Source organism: Hippocampus guttulatus, chromosome 14 (genome assembly GCF_054856545.1).
Source record: "Hippocampus guttulatus isolate MCC_2025c chromosome 14, RoL_Hgut_1.0, whole genome shotgun sequence".
In the NCBI taxonomy this organism is placed as follows: domain Eukaryota; kingdom Metazoa; phylum Chordata; class Actinopteri; order Syngnathiformes; family Syngnathidae; genus Hippocampus; species Hippocampus guttulatus.
In genome coordinates, this window is record NC_141274.1 from 12,990,930 (window position 1) to 13,009,920 (window position 18,991).

Below are 18,991 nucleotides of genomic sequence, written 5' to 3' on the forward strand. Positions count from 1 at the left end.
ATTTCAAGTTTGTAATAGGGTTTGAAACAAGAGTAGGATTTCAACTTGGGTTTTAACTCAACTCAACTCTCAATTTAACTATACATTTTATAGAGCACTTTCAAACAGCCATTGCTGCATACAAAACCATGTCATTATTAAGACATGGTATGGTTTCACAGAGATAGGATTTCAATTGGTTTCAAGTTAGCGTTATGGTTTTAAGACAAGACTGGTTTCAAATTAGGGTTTCAATCCACAGTGGGATATTATATTAGGGTTTCAAATGAGTTGTATGCTTTTTCAAATGAGTCTTATGCCGTTTCAGGGCGAGATTATGTTTTGAAATTATGGTTTCAAGACGGGTTTACGGTGATCCAAATAAGGGTTTTAAATTTGGGTTTCGAATTGGGGCTTCCAATCCAGACAGTGTTGTTCTCAGTCAGGAAGTGGACACCAAGGTCACGTGTCTCACGCTCAAGCAACAGTAGAGCGGGAGGGTGAGTGGGCGGATCCTTTCGCTCCTGCGGACCAATAGGATGGCAGCGTAGTCTGTTCGCAGCAGCTCCACTTTAGGATGTGGAGGGAGGGAAGGTGGAAAAGGGCCGCAGAGAAGACGAATAACGGTACTAACCCTACAGTTGCTTTTCGGCCTTTTTTTCCCCTGCCCCACCGAATGTCCCGGGAGACCTTCCATGGTGCAGCGGTGCTGCTGACGAGCGTTCACCGAGCAACGTGGAAATAAAGATGGCCTGGATGTGGAAGGTGAGCGAGTGAACGGAGGGAGACGGACCAAGCGAGGGGAGTGCGGGGGGGCGTAGTGTGTGTAAGTGTGTCTGTGTTTTTTTTCTGCCTTGATAGGAACGAAAACAACGCGTGAAGATGACATCGTGCACGCCGATGAAGGTGATGCACAACGCGGGCAATGTATGTCCTCATTTGGCGGGGTCCGCTTGGCGCTACCCCTTTTTTCGGGAAGTCTATTTAAATTAGCGTGAAAGTGGGCCTGTTGTCATGCTGCTAGGCATGTCATTGTGCACGCTGGTGTTTCTGGATATCACGTGACGCATGTCAGCATCATTAACAAGTATTGGTTATCATCCACGTGAAAATGTTTTAAGTGTGAGATGAGCTCACGGCCTGCCGGGGTGCCCCTCGAATGTGAACGTTTCGGGGTGCATTCTGGGGTCTGTAATTTCAGTGGTGTGCGTCACATACCGACAAGCTCGTTCTATTTCGACTGTCACTTCCCAAGTGGATGTGTCAGAGAAAAAAAGAGGTGCTGATATATATATTTTTTGGTCCCCTAAAGGCTAACGTAGTCAGCCTTTGCAGTGCATTGTGGGACTTGTAGTGTCAGCGTTGGGTCCCCGTGTGTGACAATTTCTAGCTCACTCAGATTATGTTTACATACAAAAGTGGACATACAAAAACAAGCCATGTGGTCGAATGTTTTTGTCCCTGAAAGCAGTGTTTCCCAACAAGCGGTAGTGTACCCCTAGGTGTACGGGAATGTATTGAATTGGGGGAAAAAAGTAAAACTTCCATCGTGGGTCTAAATATTGTTGTTCAGTGTTTTGTACTTAAAGTTCAAATGCCTGTTAAAAGGAGCTCCATTTTTTTGTGGTAAATGTTGTAAGAGTGTCAGAGATTTTCTCGGACAAAGTTAAAGAAATGACTCGGCACACAGGCAAATTGACTTCAATATCGGCGGGAGCGGATCTCTGAGAGCGAACGATGGTTAGTTGCTCCGATGATACACACTCCAGCTCCCTTCCCGGCAATTCAGGCTTTTATTGTAACATACAAGGAAAACACTGCCCCCGATATTTGCATACCGCACCCACGGTCCGGCCCCTCGGTAGTGATGGGTTACCTGTGTTAAACATTGAACCACCAGTACATTGGCGCCTTTTCTGGCTGGTCTACATCAAATTAGCATGTTTTAGACTTTGCGGATGGCCAATGTCGTCTGGGCGCGGCGGGTGTTCTCAACTCGTCTTTTGTTGTTCAACTGCTGTTCCCGAATTATTCATTCCCCTTTTGTGACCGAGTTTCGCCCTCTCCCCCGTGATCGCCCACCTGTATTGACGTGCTAATTGTGGACTTCAACAGCCCTCTGGCTTTGTGCACAGGAATTTGGGGGTGCTGGATACGCACCCGAACGTTTATATGTGTCCAGATTAAATGAAACTTTAAACATGATACAATTTTGCTCATAGATTCCTCTAACAAAGAGTTATACATAATGGTTGCTACTCACTGATTTGCTACGAACTCGTTTGCAATTCAGCACTTTTGGCAAACAGATTTTAGAGTCAAATATCACCTGTGTTAAATCGCAAGGTGTGATTTGTATCATCAAAAGTGCATTAACGTGCATAAAACTTCCGATGATTTCAAAATCCTAGCCAGACATCATTATTTTGCAGAGCACTAAAAGTGGAAACATCATGTAAAAAGAGGACAGAACTGGTCACTGACTCAGTGTGTCAACTGAGAGCAGCTCAGATGGAAGAAATGTGATCTTTTAAATGGTGATTTGAAGCCAATTACATTTAGCAATATAAAATTGGGTAACACAAAAAAGTCTCAAGTACCCATGCCTGGAAAGATAGGAAAGTTTTGCCATTTTGGATTCAAACAGACATTTTGGCCATTTCCAGTGGACCGGCAAAGACTGACTCATCGAAAAGATTTTACACGGGCCAGATGGACCCTGTGTCGTGTCAAGAGTGTGGGAAACCTGATTTGCATTCATGACACGCAGGCGCTCCCAAAGCCTCGGAACCGACCAATCAACAGGCGACCTTGTGTGAACAGCTCTGCGCAGACTGCCTAAATGGCAAAGTGATTCACTCCAAGGCTAAGCGTCCAAGCCGGCAAAGCCCGGCTTGATCCCATCACGTCAAGTGTGGGATCGCCACCTCGTCTGTGACAAACCGCCGTAATCCTCCTTTTACTTTCTCACCGGCTTTTTCCGCCTTTCCCTCGACTTACGCTGTGGAGCGGCTCACCGCGAGCTCTCGACACCCTTGAGGCGGACCTCTGAGCCAGCAGAAAATCCCGCTATCTTATTTGGCGTCGTTGCAACTGTTTGCATGACGCGAACATCTTAAATTTAAGCTACTTGAGTGAATTAACAACTTGTATTTTTTTTTTGGATTAGGAAAATACTACAGTGAATCTTGACTATTCTTGTGGGATGGGAACTAAACCCTGTCGCAAATGTCGTTCATTGTGAAAAAAAACCAGCCCCATGTCTCGTTGCAGTTTTCATCTGGTGCCACCTTCGAAGAAAAAAAATGGAAAAATTGAAAGCACAGCTTGAAAAATCCCGTTTTCTAGAAGCCACAACTTCCTTGCCTGGAGTGACAAAATACTTGTTGGACCGTGACAATTACATTCCACACAATAAGGCAACAGAAAACTGTCATTGCGGCACTGTGGAATGCCTTTTGATGGTAGAAAATTGCTGTGTCGTCTTTGTTGCAAAGGCAGGATTTTTTTTGACCTACTTGTCCATTGTTATTATAAAAAACGAAATGTGTGTGTGTGTGTGTGTGTTTTCGAGAATAGAAAGAGCAAACATTAGTGCTTCATCCTCGGGGGGGGGATTATGTTCCATTAGATGTGAGGTATGCATTAGCCTAATGGCTTCTCACTGAGCTCACATCAAGGTCATGCACGGCCGGTCACCTTTGTTTTTCAGGGCACATGAAGCTCCCTTAGGGATGCTAGCAGATTAGCGCTTGTTTGACCTGGATTGAAGGATTTTTGCTCCCATGTCATAAATAAATAAATAATGATTTTGTTTTTAAAAAATCAACAGGAGGTACCGAGGCAATCGCGCCCTCTGTTGGAGTTGGATGGAAGTGCAAGCATCAAACTGTGCCCTAATGTTTCTCTTTTGATTTTTGGGTACTTTGGCTTACGTTTGGACAGCATATGTAGCAAAGCAGCACCAGAACATAACTCAGACCAAGTCTTCTGATACCAGGCAGTACATTTCTCTCCAGAATGCCTTGACGTAGTTTCAAAATCTCATTCTACCCAACACGCACGCAAGCAAGGCAGCCCCAGAACAGAACCAAAAACTTCTGAGAGGCAGTTACCTCGGAAAAGCTTTCTTGGTGTTTTTATTTCCTGGGCTTTTTGCAGGGTGTATTCCCCACCCGAGAGACCAAGTAGTGCAAAACACCCTGCATATAAATGGTTAAAAATATATTCTAATTCCCAACGCGATTAGCTGCTCCCAATGAAGCACTTGTTGACGGAGCTGGAGTGCGGCTTGCCCCACGCAAGCGCCCCTTTGAATGCCAGTTTCAACTAATCATGTGCCGGTAAACAAGCTGATTTTCACCCTTAGAACAAGGTTGATTATTAATTGTTCGGGAATTGTCAATTGCATGCACAGTCATGCACAATTCACGCTGCAATCTATTCACGCTCTCTCTCGCTCCTCTTGACTGCTTCCTCTCAATCCGTTCTCACTTTCTCCTCTTTCTTTAGACCTCGTCTCCATCTTCCTTTTCGCTTCCTCTCTCTCCTTCTTTCACGTCCTCTTACTTCCCTCCACTTCCCCTCGATTCTTTTTCTTTGATGTCACTTCCTTGCTCTTCATCTTGCAAAGAGACAATACGCTTGTCGCTTGTTTGTCGTTGTTGCCAAGTGCCGTAAAACATCTTTCTTCATCTCTCGCCCACAGAAGAAGTCGGTGATTGCCACTGGCCTCGTAGCGGCGGTGTCACTCTTCGTGGTGGCCGTCCACCTGGCCGAGAAGCCCTACTTCCCGTGGCAGCCCGCATTCAGTGGCCACTGGGCGCCGTCCAAGCAGCCCTACCAAGCTTTCAAACCTCACCCAGGCTATGTCAGCATTCCCAAAATGGAAGTGAGTGTTTTTTTCTTTTTTGGGGTTGTAAAAGGAGTTCGACATGACGTAATGTTTTCAGCTGAGTTACCCAGCCAGGCGACACGGTGTGCGACTGGTTAGCACATCCGCCTCACTGCAGAGGTGCAGGGTTCATGTTGCATGTTCTCCCTATGCCTGCGTGGGTTTTCTCCGGGTACTCCGGTTTCCCCCCTCATTCCAAAAACATGCGTGGGAGGTAAAATGGAACACTTAAAATTGCCCCTAGGTGTGAGTGTGAGCGCGAATGGTTGTTCGTCTCTATGTGCCCTGCGATTGGCTGGCAACCAGTTCAGGGTGTCCCCCGCCCACTGCCCGATGTCAGCTGGGATAGGCTCCAACACGCCCACGAACCTCATGAGGATACAGTAAGCGGATTAGAAAATGGATGGATGTCACCCAGTCATACTTTCCAACTTCATAGTCTCATGCAGTAAACAAACCTGCATTATTTGCCAAAAGGGCTTCATGTCGGACCCTGACAAATAGGCCTGAATGTCATCCAACCTATTGCGAAGGTGCATTTCGTCAAGCGTTGGCTTAATTCATGAAGTCACCGGATGGGGGGAAAATGTCTTCGTTTGATGTTTGCTTGTCGCTATTGTACCGCGCTCCGTGATCCCATTCTGCTGCCTTCAAAAGGCTCGCTGCTAGATGCTCCCCGTGCAATTTATGGAAATTGAAATATCAAAGCGTCTTAATTCCCAGACATTACAAGCCGAGGAGCAGGCAGCCGGGAAAACCAGAGGGGCTCACTGTGGAAAAAGACGAATTAATGTCAAGCTTTGGAATTTATTGCTCTGAACTTCCTTCCTTCCTTCCCTTAACATGGACCAAAACGCCACCATAGGTCATTGTTGGTGGCTTTTGTCAACAAAAGACTGACATGGATGCTTTTACAGTCTTTGTTATTAATTGTGATCCGACTTATTTTTGCTCTATATACAAAACTTTTTTATAGCGGTGTTTGTTTTTAAAGTGCTCTATAAATACAGTTGAGTTGAGTTTTGGTTTCAGAGACTTCATCTATTTGTGCTGTTACCAATTTTATTTTGTTAGGTTTCTATTTCCTGTTTTTGTTTTCTTGATAGGACTCGCATCATTGCCTGTATTGGGCAAATTTTTGTGAAAAAACACTTTTATGTGCATCTTCTCCGAACAAATGTTTGTGCTATTCTGCTTTTATTTTGGTAGGTTTGCACTTCCTGGGTTTTCATTAATAGGATTTTCATTCAGCGCAAATTATTGGCAATTCAGAGGATGTTGTTCACCCGTCAACAGACAAGCACAAGAACGTCTTTCAGGGGAAAATGACTCAGCGTAGGCGGACGCGTCCGCCGGGAACGATTGCGCTAATGTAATAATCACAGCCTATTAATGAAGGCCGCCTTGCACATTTTAATCAACTGCGATGTGAAGTTCGTAGCACAAAGGCGATTGAGCAAAATTAACGTTGCATTTTCCCCAAATGCCCACTCTCCGCTTTTTAATGGATGTGGCAGGATTACAAAATATGCCTGCGGTAGATGCTAATGTTTGATTTTATTTACTTACAGGGATGAGCAAACTATCGTGCTCAAGGGTCACATTTTATTTTTGAAATGGACAAATGGGCCAGGTCATCTGCAGATAACGTTAAAGGAAAAAAAATTATGTGACACTGTACCTTTCTTCTTCTGTGGCGGTACTGGTGATTGGCAGCCCATCTTAATGGCACATTACTGCCACCAATTGGTACTTAAATAATTTGTTAATGGTCAATTATATTATTTATAGTTCATTGAATTATATTTAACCAACTCTTTGATTTAAAAAAAAAAAGCTAATTTGTAAAATTGCTTATACTTAAGCGGTTTTTATTATTCAATATAGCAATGTATTATTCAATATAACAAATTATTTAATGATGAAGGGAAAAAAAAGCCGAAAAATGAATTACTACTTTTTTAATCAACCAATCTCTAAGAACTGGATGAATAATTGTCATGTAAATCAAGATTTGTAATACCTGATGGGAGAGCGATGAACGTTCAGGCCCGTTTTTATTTTGGGGACTATAAAGTGTAAAGATCCATGGCTTGAGGGCTCCTCGCAGGCATCTGAAAGTGTAACCGATTCGTAGCTATAATGTTCTACAGCCACTTAACGACGATGCTTCCGCACCTCTCGGTTCTGCGTCGTAACCTCCCGGGGCCCATCCAATTAACGTACTCGCTGACGGGGATATTATACGCCGCTCTTAAAACCCAGATAAGTTATGATCGCATCCATATATTTGATGGGCTCCTTCATACTCCTCCTTGGCCAAAAAACATCCCTATAATATTGTCATTGCACTCATATTAAAAGGGAGTAAAAGTGTAGCGTCGGTATGATTACGTTGAGTGCGGTGTTACCTTACAAAGTGGTCCGGACAATGTCTGAAATCGCATTTTAACATTCGTTACCATCTGACGTAAAAAGAGATGTTAACCACTGCCTAATAAAATTACTCTCCCAACCCGCAGAGGGAACAGGAAGTTAACCATTACCTTTTACACAACTATAAAGGGAGAAAAAATGGTAAAAACTAGACAAGCATATGGCAGATAGCTTAAGAAGCTAACATAGCAGTTGACATCATCTCGGCACAGGTACAAGTCACTGAAGATCCAAATCAAGTGCTTTGTTGACAAAAAAATTTATTACCAAATCTGATAAGTGTCCTATCAAAAGGAACAAAACGGGAAGGAGATGCCAACGCTGTAAAAACACACAGCTTGTATTTTGGCGAGCTAACACAGTCATTTAAGTTGGAACAACTTTAACAGACAATACATCCTGATTTATATCGCGCTTTCACAACCGCTGCAAACAAAGCCCTTTACTAAACAGTTAACATAAAATCAAATAATAAACATGTAGATAGATGACTGACATTATGGCGATAATGTTAGTTAGCACACCAAAGGAAGTAAGATGTTTGCTCCAAAATAATTTGCTGAGGTTTTTTTTTTTATGTCTTGAAGTTGGAGGAGAACACAAGGAACACTTAGTTCTGTCAACTTATTTCTTTGTTGAAAATGCAGGAAGGCCAATTTTCACATTAGCTAAAGTTAAAATATATTTCAAATTGTAGTGAAGTTTGTTGCCTTGAAATTTTGAGCTGACTCAACTTCTAAACTGCTGAACAGTTGGACTCAAATGCACGATGCCTCTCCAGATCCAAATCAAAGCAATATGCTCACAAACAGTTAGTTCAAAATCAGCCCTTGGTTAAACTGATCAAAAAGCAATAGAAATTGACCGAAAGAAAACCAGCAACACCACAGATTGACGTGTCCTTTGTTAACAAAAAGTTGGTCGCAACCACCTCTGTTCCTATTAACCAAGCAAAAACAGGAAATAGAAACCTACCAAAATAAAAGCATATACCGATGGACTGAAATTTGAACCGAAGAGCCAAATCAAAGTCCTTTGTTCACAAAAAGTCAGTGGCGAAAAAAGAAATGCGTGAGACGCTAATCTTGTCCTGTTTCTTTGCCCCGTTGACCACGGCAGCCCCTGAAGCTGAAGTGCGAGCTGTGCAGCGTGGTGTCCAGTTCGGGCCAGATGCTTGGCCAGGCGGCGGGGGCGCTCATCGACCGCTCGCCGTGCATCTGGCGCATGAACAACGCTCCCACGCGGGGGTTCGAGCGCGACGTGGGTCGGCGCACCACGCTGCGGGTGGTGTCGCACACCAGCGTGCCGCTGCTGCTGCAGAGGCCGCAGCACTTCTTTGGCCAAAACAACGACACGGTGTACGTGGTGTGGGGCCCGCTGCGCAACATGCGCAGCGACGGCAAGGGAGTTGTCTACAACATGTTGCGGCAGGCGGCCGACAGCTACCCGCACGCGCGCATCTACACCACCACCGATGACAGGATGAACTACTGCGACATGGTCTTCAAGAAGGAGACGGGCAAGGACAGGTGAGTCCAAATGGCGATCAAGCACAACGGTATCGAGGCCTGATGTCATTATGCGCAAACCATAGATCTCACATGAAAGCTTTTCTGATCTGCAATTTGGTCAGTGTGACCCTATAAGGTGAAATTTCACCAAATTCCATCCATTTTCTGAATCGCTTTATCCTCACGAGGGTCGCGGGCGTGTTGGAGCCTCTCCCAGCAGCCTTCGGGCGGTAGGCGGGGTACACCCTGAACTGGTCGCCAAGCAATTGCAGGGCACACACAGACGAACAACCATCCGCGCTCATACTGACACCTAGGGACAATTTTAGAGTGTTCAATTGGCCTGCCATGCATGTTTTTAGAATGTGGGAGGAAACCAGAGTACCCAGAGAAAACCCACGCAGGCATGGGGAGAACATGCACATCTATATTTTTCACCCCCCCCCCCCCCTTCCCCCCCAAAAAAAGTCACTAGTAACGTCAAAAATCATTGAGCAACAACCCTAGGAAGTACTAAAAAAAACAAAAAAACAAGCAAAGTCTGTGTTTTTCTCTGTGCTTACTATTAGCGTAATGTAGGAAATATTGCCAGAACACGCAGCGAGAGGATAATTCCAGAGGATTTTCGTGCTGTGCCGACTGAGTGGATGGAGCAGCGGGTGATTTTTACATTTCTTTTTTCTTCAAGTGGCCTCACGGGTCCTCATCAAAGTAACTTACACTTCGCCGGAGGCCATTTCCTAAAAAGAGACGTTTATGAGGTGCCTCGTGAAATGGCGATCGGGTGCAGGCGAAAAGTCCACAGTCACTTTCCCGCCTTCTGAGCACTTGGCTGGGAAGTTTTAAGTTTCCTGCCCTGTTGTTTCGAAAGCCAAGGAAAATTGTGCAGCAAAGACTGAGAACTCTCTCGTATTCAGTTGTGGGAAGATAACGTCAAGCAGTTTTTCATCATTTCTGTTTTCCTGATAAATTCAAATGGGACCCTGGGATTAGTTGCCCTTCTTGCTCTACAGAAGACCTTGAGCGCATTCATTCGCATCAGTGGTAATCTGGCGGCATCCCGAAAACGCGCCTTCCCCTGGCATGGCCACTTTAGAGCGCCTCATTGTCAGCTGCGAGTGCGCGGTTAACTAATGGCAACCTCTACTGGTTGAGGAGACCTCCTGTTCCACTTTCTATTCACCCAAAACCTGTCGCGGGTGTTATCTGTCAGCCATAATCTGCAAACAGCACACACAAGGTTTATCGGCGCCATCCGCCGGACTGAGCAGTGGCTTCCTGCCGGATGCTCTCGGTCAACGACGGCAGATAAGCGACCTGGCTTAAATCATGCTGTCACGCCCGCTTTTCCGACAGATTATTCATTTGAGGCCAAGATGCCATCTACGAGTTTATGGCGGCGCATTCGACGTGTTAGCCAGCTTTTGTTAGTCATTAAAATATTTTTTCATCGGATTGTGCAGGGGACTGCACAGTGGACAAGTGGTTAGAACATCTGCTTCTCGCTTCTGAGCTGCGTGGTTGGATGGAATCTTGGTGGAAGTTTACCTGTGTGGAGTTTGCATGTTCCCCCCTTGCTTGACAAGGAGGAGGGGCAGGACACACACACACACACACACACACACACACACACACACACACACACACAGACAGATGCCACAAGATGACGCTAAAGCACTATTTATATATTAGCCATGGCTTTTCACATTTTAAGTTTCTGACCAGTCAGTCAGATAAAAGCATACAATGCCATATGAAACTTATTGCACATTTTTGTGTTGTGCATATTGCACGCGATGACATTTTTCCGATGTACTGTAAAGCAAAAAAAAAAAAAACCCCTAAAAAACTAAAAATAAATGGAAATTCTGGTGGCCTGGTGGGCAAGTGGTTAGTGCGTTGGCCTCACAGTGCAGAGGTCGTGGGTTCAATCCCGGCTCCGGCCTTCCTGTGTGGAGTTTGCATGTTTTTTCTGTGCCTGTGTGGGTTTTTTCCGGGTATTCCCGTTACCTCCCTCATTACAAAAACATGCCTGGCAGGCTGATTGAACACTCTAAATTGTCCTTAGGTGTGAGTGTGAGCGCAGATGGTTGTTCGTCTCTGTGTGCCCTGCGATTGGCTGGCAACCGGTTCAGGGTGTTCTCCGTCTACTTCCTGAAGACAGCTGGGATAGGCTCCAGCAACCCCGCGACCCTTGTGAGGATAAAGCGGTTCAGAGAATGGATGGATGGATAAAAACACTTTTGGGAGGAGAATAATCACAAATGCCGCAGGAGCACTTATTTAGCGTGTGTGTGCGTGTGTGTGTGTGTGTGTGTCATTTCATTGGAATGTACAGTCCATTGTACTTTTTAAATGTGTACGACAATAAACTGGAAGTACAAAGAAATTGTTCCGCAATAAGTAGCCTGGTCCCGGCAGACCGTAACGATCAAGTGAAGAACATGTCTTTTTGTTAATTTGATAGCGTCTACGATACATGTCTCTTCTCCAAAAATAATGAAAACCATCTCTGAGTGCAACACAGCTGAGCTGTTCCACTGATTCTTTTATGTTTTTCATTTCAAAGGCCAATTTTTCCACGCGACTGAACGCCGACAAGACGCTCGCAGCCGATTATGAAACTCGATCACACAGGCGTGACATCGGCGTTAATAAAGTGAGATTAAAAGGATATTTGGCATGTCAGCCAGTGTGCAGCATCTGCCGCTTCGTGATGAGACCTCCATTTTGAAACTTTTGAAGTGTCTTTTTGTCCTTCAGGAACAGAACATCTACACGTTCATGATATAACACCAGTGGGAATGTTCTGTTCTGGTTTGTCAACGAAACTGCTTCGCAATGTGATGGGAGGGGAGGGGAGAAAGGCTGCTGACAGCCTGCGTCGGAGGTGACATTTTGTGTGTGTGTGTGTGTGGGCTGCTGTGTTATGCTTTACATCGTGTACTGTACATGGTGATATGTTTCTGGGCCGTTTTGATTTTTCACATTTTAAATGTCACAAATGAGCACCTCAAGACTTGATATTTCCCACAAATGTTTGGTTTGATTGGGTGGTGATCCACCTTGACCTTCAGGAAATCACCCGAGGTTAAAGGTCACCAGTCAACACGTTCGCGTTGACTGGTGAAAATTCGGGGATAAACTGCATTAAGTGATACCTCATGTTAAATGTCATGGTGATGTCATTTCAGATATGTAATTATTTTGACAATATGACCTCGCGTGATTATGTAACAACCTCAAACATAAAATGTCAGCGATACCCATGGGTTAAAAACAAAACAAAACAAAAAAACATTGTTCAACAAATCACATCATTTCATACCTCAAATTAAAAGTCATGATGTGTGCTTTCGGATATATGTTTTGTCAATATAACCTCATATGCTTACCTCGTGAACGAAAGCAGAAAAAGGGCACCAATCGCTTCAATGTGACACTGAAGAGTCCATCAGTAACAGAAACCAAAATCATTGTGCGACAAAACATAATTAGTCATACTTCAAATTCAAGGTCCTGATAATAGCAGTCATTATTTTGTCAAAATGACCACTTGTGATGATGTAATTAGCCCCCCCCCCCCGACAGATATTGATTTTTTGATTTTTTTATTTTTTATGCCGATGTTGATTCTGATATTTTAGTAGAATAAGTGTGTGAATACCTGAATAACTTTATTATTTTTAAAAATATACAATGACCAAAATAATTTTCTTTTGGTCCCTTAATTTAATGCCTCAAAATATGAATTACGGCATAAAACATTTCCCTGTTTTACAGCACTAAAGATACTAGACATAATGACAAAAAAAAAGCAGTTTTCTGTTTTTGCTCAGAAATTTCACCAAATTCCACTCTTATAAAACTCAGACCACATTCACACCACGCCCAACACCAAACATTCACGTTACAAGGTCCAAAATGATCTCGCAACAAACTTATCATGTCACAACAACGCGAATGTCATAATGACAGCTTTTCGGTTTCCTGTAAAAATATTTATACACTGATGAAAAAAACAAAATTCTCCCCTGTTTCAGCACCAATTTCAAATTCTTGAGGCATCCTAAGTAGCTCGTTAGTGGCCTTTGTACAACAAAGCAATAAAAATAAGCAGCAGCAGTGGCAGCAATTCATGTGGCTTCTTATCGCCCTGCGGTGGAACTGAAGAAACGCTTGATTGAGCCGATGCGGGCGGCATTGCTCATTCGCATCATTAAAAATGAAACGCAGCGCCGTGTCGTCCTTGTAGGAGGGGGGGTCCAAATAAAAAATACAAAACAAATAAAGGCTGCCGGCCTTATGGCGCTGCTGAGGATTTGTGCGTGTGTTTGTTTTGTGTTTAAAGGATCCAGTCGGGGTCGTACCTCAGCACAGGCTGGTTCACGCTCATCCTCGCCATGGACATGTGCAAAGAGATTCACGTCTACGGCATGATCAACGACACTTATTGCAGGTGAGACTCCGCCTCTTTCCACTCTATGCTACCAACACTGCTCGACTCAGCCCGGTTTTAGTTTTCTGCGCTTTCCTCTTCAAAACAATACAGTGGCCAAAAACAAAATGGAGCTTCTTTCTCCCGTCCGCAGGACCGAAGGCTACCGCAAAGTCCCCTACCACTATTACGAGGCCGGAAACCGGGACGAGTGCGCGGAGTACCTGTTGCACGAGAGTGCCCCCTACGGAGGGCACCGCTTCATCACGGAGAAGACTGTGTTCGCCAAGTGGGCCAAAAACCACGCCATCAAGTTCTTCAACCCACCCTGGCAGCTGTCGTGACACTCGAAAAGGCTTATTCCAAGAGTCATCCATTGGGTTTTTGCTTGTTTGGCGAGGAGGTGACGGATAGCGGGCGCTTCTTGTCATTGACGACATGCAGCAGTCCAACCAACTTTTTTTTTTTAATACCAGGACTAACCCGAAGGAAAAAACTGTTGTGGTCACTGCAGGTCCGTTCTGGTGGCCTCAGAATCGAGAGTTCGCTCCCCCTTGGCGACAACCAAAGGCAAAGATATCGGCACTCCAAACTGTCACGAAACATCCAAGGATGTGAGCAAGTTGGTTTTTTTTTCCAGTGCAAGTCACAAAGCAGTCCAGCAAAGACTTCAATTGTCACTTCTTCTTGGCCACGGTAAGTATGGTCTGACGGGTTCAGAATCGAGCGTTTGCTTTGAATGAGCCACAAATGAAGGCAGAGGCAGAAGACGTTGCCACTCCAAACCCTCCTAAGCTTTTGAGGATGTTAGCACTTTTTTAATGTTTTATTTAGCAGCGCTGGTCATGCAATAGTTCATTGTTTTATTAGAAGGATAAAACTCACGGAAGAAACTGCCCAGTCACCAGTTAGCTGCTTTTGCAGACACTAACTGCAAATGTAACCGATTGCTGGCCGAGGAACACGCAGTCTGGTCAGTATCGAGTGTCCACTCTGACTGAACCCCAACCGAAGGAAAGCATAGAAGACGTTGGCACTGGTGTAAAACCTCACAAAGCCTTTGAGGTTAGGTCATGGTATTTTATTTAAAATTAGTTTTTAAATTTTGCAATGGAAGTAAAGCAGCAGTCCAGAAAATAAAATTTCCTTCAATTGTTTTAAAAAAGGTGGAAAATCCTGGCCATGGTTGGCGCGCAGAACTAAGTGTCTGAGCCGAGTGGGCCACAACCGAAGGCAGATGCTCCGTCATCTTCAGATGCAAGACACAGACATCATTTTTTAGACAAAACTTTCCATTAGTTGGCGACGAGTTAAGCAGATGTCACGTTAAAGAAGAACAACAGTCGCCAAGTATGCTAATGATCATGAAAGGCTCTGACAGGCCTCGGAATCGAGTTTTTGCTAGGAATGAGTCACAACTGAAGGCATTTGTAGAAATATTTGGCACCACACTCCAGTTGGAGACTCTCAGAAAGCCCTCAAGGATCTTATTTTGTTGTCAAACTATCCGGCGCTTGTTTTTTCCAAAGGCGGCCTCTCACTCAAGTCAAAACCGAAGGCAGAAACTGTTCCTTAGACAGCTCACTGACATTTTATTCCACACGTCACTGCGAATTTAACGGAAGACGCGTCAAAGCAGGAGTCAAATATCTGCTGCGTCTTAACTTGCAACCGAAGGCAAATGTGCCGTTGTTTGCTGTGTAAACCCTCACAACGCCTTCGAGGCTGTCCGCCGTTTTATTTATTTTGCAGCGCAAGTTAGCTCCACATGTTTACTTGTAATTTATTCTGCAGAGATCCGTGCAGTTGGACTTCGATGAGGTTACACTCCTTCATAAAGTTGGACCTCTTTTTTCTTCTTCAAGTCTCGCTACATGTCGCCCGGTGATTCATGAGGCTCCAAGCTAATTTTTCCTTCAGGCTTTGTCCTCAATCGGCTTTAGTGTAGCAGGGTGAGACTAATCACATCCTCCCGATGCTTTCATTTCGATTGCAAGTATTTTCCTTAAACCACTGTGTTTCCTCAAATAGTAGCATCTGGTGCATCATCATTTCACATAAACGCCTTCCGCAAATAAAAACACGGTTAAATGCTTAGCCTGTTTGAACTCTGTTGCTAGCCAAAACACCAGCACATAAAGAGTCAGATGAATGCGGAGACTTGGCGTATGTCACATTATTAAACATGTTCTTAATTTATGCTGAGACTGAGTGACAATTAGACCGTGGACTGAGTATGTGGCCACTCCGCAGTGTCGTTTGTGGCAATTGTTATTTTATGTTGCGAGGCCACTTATTTGTTCCACCTGGTTTTCCCTTTCCAGTAATGATCTTATGTTATGCTCATATGTCGTCTTTTTAGCCTTCGAGTAGACTCCAACATGGGGCTGCCTCCATAATGGTCCTAATTTGTCAATTTAGCGGGAACAAATGTAGCAGGCACATGTTTAGCTAGCTAGCTACACAGAAAAGAAATGGCATGTTGAAATGACTCCATTTTATTTTGTGACTGCAGACAATACAATCATCTGGATTTCGATTTTTTGAAGTACTGTAGCTAGAACCAGATGATTTTATGTCGTGCAACCACTTGACGAAATAAAAATACCTTTTTTTTTTCAGTGTACTACAGTAACCACATTCATTCTGTAGCTCCGAGAACATACTGGTAGCTCAGTCCAGTTGATCCAGACTTCCTTTTCACCCTTCATGAACATTCTTAGCATGTTAGCGACATTCAGTCTAGAAACACACAAATCAGACATTTACTGTTGCCACTTTCAAGCAGAAATCTCATCAAAGATCTGACGCTTATTATCTTTCGCACAGAAACCAGAGAAAGATATTGCTGTCCTAGCGACACTGGCAGGGCTCATAGGTTAGATTTCCGCAATGCTTGGAGTCACTGTGAACGCCGACAGGCAGCATGCCATTTATTGACCACTTTTTTTTTATTTCTAGTAGAGACAGGAGGAATTTGATGATGTCATCATGCATGTTTACCTCAAAGGTGGACACACACAAACACACACTGTGATTGTGCAGTCAACCGGCATCGTTCAGATCAGTTTACATGCAACTGAGTTGATTTTAAGAGATTTCGCTGCGACCCTTTTCTTCTGTGTTTCCAGTTTTCTGTTTTTGGTGCCTCACGGGCCACTCCAGTTGGTACACCTGCAACATTGTAATGAAATCCAAGACTACATAATTCAGCCTTTACAAAAATATAAATCTTTGAACGGTATGTTTATTAATATTGAGGGTTTTCACTGCGTCATACTGACAGTTTTTAATTCTTTGAGGGGCGGGGGGACATTAGATTAAGATAAAAGATCGTTTTAAGTTTCAGGTCAAAGTGTCCTTGTTAACACGTCCTTGCGTGCTTGTGCGTGTGATATTGAATGTAAACTATCACTGAAGTATTAACAAACAGAATTTCTACTGGTGCAAGATTAAGCATCAACGTGCTACATTGTTTTTATTCAGCAGGAAAAAAAAAGAAGCTCCATTTCAATTGTCATTTGCTTTGTAACGGTACATGGCATATTGTGAATTGTTTGTTTTTCAATTGAACATGAATGAATTTTGTTGTTTTTGGCATTAAAAGCGAAAAGCACTTGAGTTCAGGAATGTGGTACGGCTGTGTTTATTTGCTCGAAATGCATTTCATCTTATTTGTGTTATTGCTGTTCGTCCTTCCGAAGAAAAGAGGACCGTCTTTATACAGTACTGTATCCGTCCGTCTGTGGGGCGTTGCGGGGTTGTGCAAACTGCTGACAAGGCCTAGCCGTGCCCTGAGTGGTCTCAGACAGGGGGCGAGGGGGCTCAATACAGTTGGCCGGCAGCTTGCGAATGAGGCTCGTCAATGACAGGAGACTTGGGTTGCTCCGATTGCCCCTCACCATGTTGGGCAACCCTGGGGAGGGTCTTTCATGAGTTCCGGACAATGCTGAGGTGCTAAAGAGAGGTTTTCAGGGTATCCTGAAGCACTTCATTTGGATGCTGCGGCATCCTTGTGCCAGTCTGGTCAAGAATCTCCGGATCGGGGACTTGGTCCTGCCATTTGACTCTGTGCGACTTGCGGACGCAGTTGAGACCGAAGTGGTTGAGCTTCTTGGTGTGCCTCCGGTATCAAGTCCAGGACTCACATGGAGTTGTGAGCCTGATGACTGTGGAGAGTTTTGAGCGTTGTCAAGAGGCTAGTGCCCCTGCGTTGATCGCACCGACGATCGCAGCCGACCCTCAGGCAGAGCTGGCCTTGGCAATTTTGTTATTTACCGCTTCATCAATGTGCTCACACCGAGACAAGGGTAAACTGCCTCTGCATGCCAACTTGTCCGCTGCAGACAATTTTGAAGACGCGCTCAAATGGTTTGGAACGATTTGAGTCCTCTTGATGCGCAGTTGTTGCCTGGTGTGCTTGCAGACTTTCGCGGGGATTCTATCAGCTCGCGGAGCTTTTATTTGATTTGACATCTGCTGAATGGCTTTCTCGACTTTCCACAGGGTGGATAAGTCACATCTGACCTTGGTAGTACATTGATCGCTCCCTTGTCTGTCAGCATTTTAGTATCGGGGAAGAGATGGCAACTTGAGGACCGTGTACTTTTGTTGAGTCGACTCATAGAAACACTTCTTTGTTTTTAGTCTGTGTCTTTAGTGGTTTTCCTCTGCTCATCCTGGAATTCAGCATTTGGCAAAGTCCACTTTGTACAAAGCTTATTTCACAGTCGAATTGCTTCTAAAGGTAGTCCTTTCTATCCTTTTGTCCAACGAAGGCATTATCGATGTGATGGTGCCGAACGTGTATTTGCATAGAACATCACTTTTGAGATATTTTAAAACTAGACACATTAAACTATTAACTGGTAACATGCAACTTTTATGTCTGCCCCTTTATTTTATTTATTTTTTGCTAAAGTAACAGCATAGTTAGCATATGCTAATTGCAAATGTTATCAATTTTGGGGAAGTTAACGACCCTGGGATTCTGCTGAGCAACAGCAGTAAACGTAATCGCACCGTGACTGTTTTCTTGACGGGTTTTCCTCGAGTGAGCATATTATGCAATTTGGAAATGTTTACAATTTTGCCTTGAGGGGATATTTGAACTCATCTTAGCAACACGTATGTAATAATTACAAAAAACTACAAAATCCGGTAACCCTCTATAATACTCCCATGTACCGTCCTCGTTATTTGACCAATGGCGGAATTAATCGAAGTAAACTGGGCTTCTCCTTTGACTTGTAGCATACTTGAATTATTAGGTGCTTAAATTTGACACCCTACTGAGAGAAGTCAATAAAAAAATGTAGCCAAACAGTCAGACCATAAAGCCAGATAAACAATCACATTTAAGGAGTTTATCAGCCGTAACTTGTGTCACTGAAGCGGGAGAAAAAGCCTGCGGGCCCGCACGTGGTGACGCATAGGACAAGTTACGGCATCGTTGGGGGGAAATCACTCAACACTGAAACGACTTTGGACACAAAATGTAAATCTCCCTGCGCACACATCAGCATCCGAGGGGAATTTTCTGCGCATCAGCGTGCCTGTGAATAAAATAAATGGACGGCAGGAGCCTGCGAAAGGCGCTGCATTAGAGCCGCGCTTTTAAGGGCAGCACTTAGGCACGCCAAATGTGAATTCCCAATAGGCAGAATGGAGGGCATCAATGTTTGGGGCGCTTCACACGGGGATTGGATGTTGGACAAAGAGGAATAATGCAGC

At 44.3% G+C, this 18,991-nt stretch overlaps 2 protein-coding genes across 5 annotated transcripts in view; one reads left to right on the forward strand and one right to left on the reverse strand.

Annotated features, from left to right (window-relative positions):
- Window positions 1–540: 540 nt before the first annotated feature.
- Window positions 541–16,884, forward strand: st6galnac3 (ST6 (alpha-N-acetyl-neuraminyl-2,3-beta-galactosyl-1,3)-N-acetylgalactosaminide alpha-2,6-sialyltransferase 3). Of its 4 annotated transcripts, XR_015102802.1 has the most exons (7): window positions 541–744; window positions 841–906; window positions 4,688–4,870; window positions 8,429–8,838; window positions 13,172–13,279; window positions 13,413–14,323; window positions 14,425–16,884. XR_015102802.1 is itself a non-coding variant. In XM_086128806.1 (6 exons), exons 1-6 carry the CDS (start codon window positions 727–729, stop codon window positions 13,600–13,602), a joined length of 975 nt encoding a protein of 324 aa, XP_085984932.1. In that variant the 5' UTR covers window positions 541–726; the 3' UTR covers window positions 13,603–16,884. The 4 variants fall into 4 exon arrangements, 3 of the variants coding, with proteins under 3 accessions (XP_085984932.1, XP_085984934.1, XP_085984935.1); XM_086128806.1 differs by having other exon boundaries at window positions 13,413–16,884; XM_086128808.1 differs by having other exon boundaries at window positions 841–885; window positions 13,413–16,884.
- Window positions 14,325–18,991, reverse strand: part of pigk (phosphatidylinositol glycan anchor biosynthesis, class K) — a 53,890-nt gene continuing 49,223 nt past the window's right edge. The window contains exon 11 of the mRNA XM_086128795.1: window positions 14,325–14,507. Coding sequence (XP_085984921.1) covers window positions 14,340–14,507 — 168 coding nt within the window. The 3' untranslated portion in view covers window positions 14,325–14,339. The remainder of the gene's footprint in view (window positions 14,508–18,991) is intronic.

Excerpts from the sequence above, each read along its gene's own strand:
- st6galnac3 (XM_086128806.1), top strand. Across the intron at positions 4,871-8,428 it reads TCAGCATTCCCAAAATGGAA|CCCCTGAAGCTGAAGTGCGA; the intron begins GTGAGTGTTTTT and ends TGACCACGGCAG. Across the intron at positions 13,280-13,412 it reads ATCAACGACACTTATTGCAG|GACCGAAGGCTACCGCAAAG; the intron begins GTGAGACTCCGC and ends TCCCGTCCGCAG.